The sequence below is a fragment of the Prunus persica genome, chromosome G3 (assembly GCF_000346465.2).
Source record: "Prunus persica cultivar Lovell chromosome G3, Prunus_persica_NCBIv2, whole genome shotgun sequence".
NCBI lineage: Eukaryota > Viridiplantae > Streptophyta > Magnoliopsida > Rosales > Rosaceae > Prunus > Prunus persica.
In genome coordinates, this window is record NC_034011.1 from 8,211,114 (window position 1) to 8,217,127 (window position 6,014).

General features: G+C 37.8%; 1 protein-coding gene across 1 annotated transcript; it reads right to left on the bottom strand.

The window, feature by feature from the left end:
* LOC18782281 lies at positions 1,902-3,917 on the bottom strand. The gene is made up of 3 exons (XM_020559853.1): positions 3,352-3,917; positions 2,990-3,110; positions 1,902-2,912 (listed from the first exon to the last, which is right to left on the bottom strand). The coding sequence occupies exons 1-3, from the start codon at positions 3,915-3,917 to the stop codon at positions 1,902-1,904; spliced, it is 1,698 nt and encodes a 565-aa protein (XP_020415442.1).

Genomic DNA, 6,014 nt, shown 5'->3' on the forward strand with positions numbered 1-6,014 from the left:
CCCTATATTACTAGTGTTAATGGTTTACCTTCCCCAGTTACCGGTGAAGGTACCATCCACCTCATTCATTATTTAACGATGTCCCATGTACTCTTGGTTCCAAATATTCGTTGCAATTTATTATTTGTTGGACGTTTACTTGATACACTTAATGCTTTTGCTACTTTCTATTCTACCCATTGTTTTTTTCAGGATCTCAAGACTCAAGAAAAGATTGGGCATGGTAAACGGATAGGGGGGGTTGTATTACTTACAGTCATCGGCTGCAGCAGTTCGCGATTGTGTCGCTAATAAAGTCCAGAGTGGCAGTGTCAAAGACAATGAACCACTTTGGCTGTGACATCGTCGCTTAGGACATCCGTCATTTAGTTATCTTAAACATTTGTTTCCTTCATTATTTAGTTCGTGTGATGAGTCTAGCTTCAAATGTGATACTTGTGTAATGGCCAAGAGCCATTGTACTGTTTTTCCCTTGAGTAATAATAAAGCTACATTGCCTTTTGAGTTAGTAAATTCTGATGTATGGGGTCCTGCCCGTGTGACTTCTCATGGTTTCCGTTGGTTTGTCACGTTCATTGATGATTGCACTCGCTTAACATGGGTATATTCGATGAAGCATAAACATGATGTTACCTCTATTCTTCCTGTTTTTTGTGCTATGGTGTCTACTCAGTTTCATGCCAGTGTTAAAGTATTTTGAACTGATAACGGAGGTGAATATGTGAATCATACCTTGACCCAATTCTTCCGTGATCAAGGTATCATTCACCAAACTACCACTCCATTCACTCCTCAACAGATAGTGTGTTTGAACGTAAGAATCGTCAGTTACTTGAAGTTGCTTGCTCCCTTATGTTGGATATGTCTGTTACTTTGGATGTCACCTTTCATGAAGAAGTACCGTATTATGTCTCTTCCTTTTCTCCAATTCAAGAGGAAAGAGGGAGTAAATTGAAGAGTTTCGAAATAGAAAATCTTAGACGTAAAGAGGCATGTGAAGGAATTTCTAACGAAGTGCCGGCGACCGATCGCGTAGAGGAAACGACTGGTTGCCAAGTAATCTACATGGAACCAATCGGTCGCCTAGAAGAAGCGACCGATCGCTAAGAAATCTACCTAGAACCGACTGATCGCTCAGAAGGTAACGACCGGTCGCATGTCTCGATGACTGATGACTGCCTGGAACCGACTGGTGACCCAGAAAAAGTGACTAGTCGCTAAGCAATCTGCCTGGAATCGACCGGTCGCATAGAAGGTAATGACCTGTCGCCGTTTGAATTTTTTTGACGATTTGTACTCCTTGTGAGAAGAACATGATAGTGATACTGGTGACTCTTGTGAAGATGAGATCGATATAAAACCCCCCCTTACCCTACTACTGCCCCAATCAACTCATGATAATGATCAAGGATTAAAATATCGGCCGTGCAGATAATATTGGGCCTCAAATTTACAAATATTTCAGGGGATATATCGTTATCGTTTTAGGTATCGAGAAAAAATCAATAAAAATGACAGATATAGGAATTGAAACACATAATTTTGGTGTAAAACTTTCATAGATGTTATGTACATTATCAATGAATGTATTGAACAAATAAAACTCAAAATTTACTAATAATAAGATATACATATGATGAAATTTAAGTGGTATGTAATGCGCGTTAATGAAAAGTTTGAAAATAAAATGTTGATTCGAATGAATAAACCATGCATAAATCCATAGTTTATTTAAACATTGGATTACAATTTAGATAAGTGTCCAACTACATAAATGAAGAGCTTCTATGAAGTTCAAACAATGAGGAACAACCATCTAGATTCATACAATAGTCATACCAAGTCATGTAACCCGAGTAGTTTGTAAGCCATGTTTGAACATGGTGCATATATGTCTTTCTTTAACTCCCTACTGTCCTCCCATATATAGGATAGTTAGGATTAACCCAACTAGTAAGTCCATAATATGTTTCATCATCTTGAGCTCCATAACTAGTTCCACTATAATCAGACATGACATAACCATAGCCATCATAAGATTCATTTGAGTTTGTACTAGGTCTAGTTCCTATCCTCATAGATCCAAAACTGATCGCCATGTCCTCTTCAGATGGATTGATTGGTTGGCTTCTTTTCTTTGAGTATTGCTTCCCAATTGGGCCAATGCCTGGCCCAGCTTCTCTGCATCCATGATCCTCATCTTGGGTGGCATGAGTAAAATCATCCTCAACAGTAAATGGGCTATATTGTCTTCCTTCTTCATTACCTCCTGATCCAGCATTACTTCCTCCATCATTATCCGACGAATTGGATGAACTTTCCTTTCTACTAGCACTGGCATCGTCTCTCAAGGGACGTCTTTGACCTTGCCGAGGTCCAAGCATATCCCTTTCAAATGATGAAGTATTTCCACTCCTAACATCTTCGGATATGACTTTATCAACATCAACTCCTTCTTGGGCAGCATGTTGTGCTATAACGGCATCAGGGTTGCCTTGTTCATCATCCAAGTGAGTTGTCATAATCCATTGTTGAATTGGATTATTATCATCATCAGATGGTTGCCCTGGAATGTCAAGAAGGTCTATGTAGTCATTTTCTGCAACCTTGTTTATTTCGGCCTCTTCATTACGTAGCTTAAGTTTCATATTATAATAGCAAAAGACAATCTTTTCCAGCCTAGTATATGCGAGATAGTTCCTTTGTTTCGTGTGAATAAGAGAAAATGTACTCCAATTTTGCTCACATGCCGATGATGATGCTATCTGTGACAATATAAGCATAGCAATTTTTTGCAAGTTTGGGGCAGAATCACCATGAAGATTCCACCATTCTACTAAGGGGATCGATTTTCTTGATTTGATGGCCATCTCAGTGCGAAATGTCTTTCTACAGTCTCTAAAATTTATCACCTAGATTCACAATGTTTTGTGTTCAAGATGCATAAAACTAAATTTAATGAGGAACACATTGTTTTGTGTTCACTTACCTCAGCCCCAAATGCTTGCAAACCTCTATCCCCAGTTGGGTTCAACCTCTCAAACACGCATTGGAGTCCTGAAAGTAACTCTTTATTGTGGCCAACCCCTGTTTCATATTCATATTGATATCTAGGGTTCAAGTAGTGGGCACAAATATGAAGATTAGTTAATACCCGTTGTATAAATTTAAAAATTGATGCATATTTTTACTAAAAGATTAATGCATACCAGCTTGATGTAATGGATGAGATAATGTGACATCCCATCTGTGATTGATGATTTTGAGAAGCCAATTTTTTCCCTTCAACTTAGAAATCTTCTCTTTCATTATATGAAACATATCATATAAGATAGGCATGGTAGGAACTACCTCTGTGTCAACAATTCGCAGGATGCTATACAAAGGCTCATTGATGGATTGCACTCCTTCCATGGTATCCCAAAATCTATGATCAAGGACTGACTTTCAATTCTCTTCCCCTCTTCTGATTCACTGAATCGACTATTATACCATTCCTCACTTGTAAAAAGTTGCCTCAACTCAGCTTTCTTATTTAAGATGTTATTGATGGTGATGTAGTTTGTCGCAAATTGAGTTGAACTGGGTCTGACCAAATCTGCTTGACAGAAGATCCTCATCTGAGCCAATAGCCAACCATGATTGTAAATGTAGTTGGTTAATTTCCTAGCCTTATTTATGACATTAGCCACCGACTCTTGCTTCCCAATATCTTCAAATATTAGACCAATGCAATGTGCAGCACAAGGAGTCCAATAAATAGGGTATCGCTCCAGCATCATCTCTCCAGCCTTAACAAAGGCTGAACCATTGTCGGTGACAATATGAACAACATTTGACGGGCCAACCTCTTTTATGACATCCCGCAACAATTTGGCAATGTACTTTGCATCCTTGGTTTTATCTGAAGCATCCATTGATTTCAAAAAAAATTGTTTTCCAGTTTGGGTAGACCATGAAATTTATTATGGACAACCTCGTGGGGCCAGTCCATCCATCACTCATGATGGTGCATCCATACACACCCCAATCTTCCTATACCTTTTCCACATAGACTTGCATGTCTGTGTGTTTCATATCTAAGTACTTATGCTTTATTTCATACAACGATGGTGTGGCTATGCCTTGACCTAATATAATCGAACTTATATTAGTAATTGGTATGTTTAGAATATTAAAGTTCAAGAAAGGAAAGTCATAAGGAATAAAGCAAAACCTGCTTGTTGTGCTGCAGCAATCATATTCTTGAAATTAGGGGAATTTTCTTTTCTAGGAGCCAAGTATGAAGAATTTGCTGCAGTATCTTCCAAGTACCTCTACTAAGTTTCTAATCATGCCTTTGATTGTTCTCTGTTTTGCTCTAGTGTTCTTGTGTGGCATTGGTACTGGAGGAGATCGAAGTAGGTCTCGAAGGCTTTAAGTGCGACAGTATTACGGTTGACTACTACCACTTGCTCCCCCTGCAAATCGTTTGCTTCCCATTCCATAAACTCCTCCTTGTCTAAACTGTTCTTCTTGCTTCGACACTCTAATGGCAGCAAGGTAATCTTCTTTCTCCGCAGAGTGCATGTCTAGAGGATATGCATATACATCCTCATCATCGTCGTCATCATCATCAATAGGATTGCTAATTTTATTGCCCATGTATCCCCCTCTTGTTGTAGATCTTGTGTTTATCTTCAGCAGATTTCTTATGTTGTTTGCTAGACTCTTTCTCCTTTATCCATGCAATTACCTCCTTCTTAATATCTAGCGGTACTTCTTTGCACTTCTTTACACTCTTATGTGGATCAAATCTAGCTAAATGATACTTTAACCGTGTAATTCCACCACTTTTAAATGTGGATTCACAAAATGTGCATATGGTGCCATGCTTATTGCCTTCTATTAGACGAGCATATTTCCATGCCACATCAAGACCACCAGGCACACTAGCTCCACTTGGTCCACTACTACTTGCCATTTTTAATCTATCACACTTAAAAATATATTAAATTAACTTACAATATCAAATCTATCACCAAAAAAATACAGACCATGAGGTAGAGCCACATACCTGAAATAACAGTCAAAGAGAATTTGCAAATAAGGAAAGAAGCTCACAGACTAAATAAAAATTGAAAAGCTCGCAGAGAAAGAAAAAAAAGAGAAAGGAAGATTTGGTGCCCCAAAAAAAGCAAAATAGCCTCTGATTTAAAGAGGGTTCTCTCATGATAATAGTGGGAAGTTTTGGGGGTCGGGGGACAATGGTATATGGGCTTTGCAAACTTTATTTTATGGATTCCAGTTAGATGATTCTCTGACTTTGATGGAACTAAAACTAGTCAAATTTTTTGGAGGTATGTGGGCAGTGAATTGCATATTGCCAATTGTCTGACTTCGAAAAGTGAAAAAGAAACAGCCAAAAAACGAAACAAATATTAAATGATAAAGAGTTCCACAAGAAGCTCAGACTTTGAGTGGAATATAGCATTTCTAATTAATTTACCTAAAGGGCTGAACTTAGATAAAAGCTTTCAACAGTTTAAAGGCCGAACAATAAGCCAAAAAAGAGAACCCCAAAGCTCAAAACAGTCTTCCAAGCACGAAGTAAAGAATCAATTCTTCTTCCAAGTTCTCTTTTCATGGCTCAAAAAACAGTCACTCACATTCTTTACATATTAATTATTATTATACTAATATTTTGTGTATCATATAATCTACAAATTTAAAAATATAGTGGCTGTGATCAATACACGTTAGACCAAAAGATGGGAAGCCAAGCCAGTGGCAAATAAGCTTGAGATAAGATATGTATGTCCCCTCAATTGACTATGCATAGATTCTTCATAGTAATAATTAATGCATACTCCAAAACATCTTTTGAATTGGATATTGCCAAAAGCCTACACACATATCTAATCACTGCCCACAATACTCCAAAAAATCTTTTGGGTTTCAATTTGCTACAATACTTTCGAATTTTTTTTGGGTTTTGTTATGGGTATCAGGAAATATCGAGGATATCGGCAAAA

Bases quoted from the DNA above. Each gene is read 5' to 3' on its own strand.
- LOC18782281 (XM_020559853.1), bottom strand. From the start codon at position 3,917: ATGGATGCTTCAGATAAAACCAAGGATGCAAAGTACATTGCCAAATTG. The intron at 3,111-3,351 runs GTAGTTCCTACC...CTTGAACCCTAG, and splicing joins TGCGAATTGTTGACACAGAG to ATATCAATATGAATATGAAA. The intron at 2,913-2,989 runs GTAAGTGAACAC...TTGTGAATCTAG, and splicing joins TGCAAGCATTTGGGGCTGAG to GTGATAAATTTTAGAGACTG.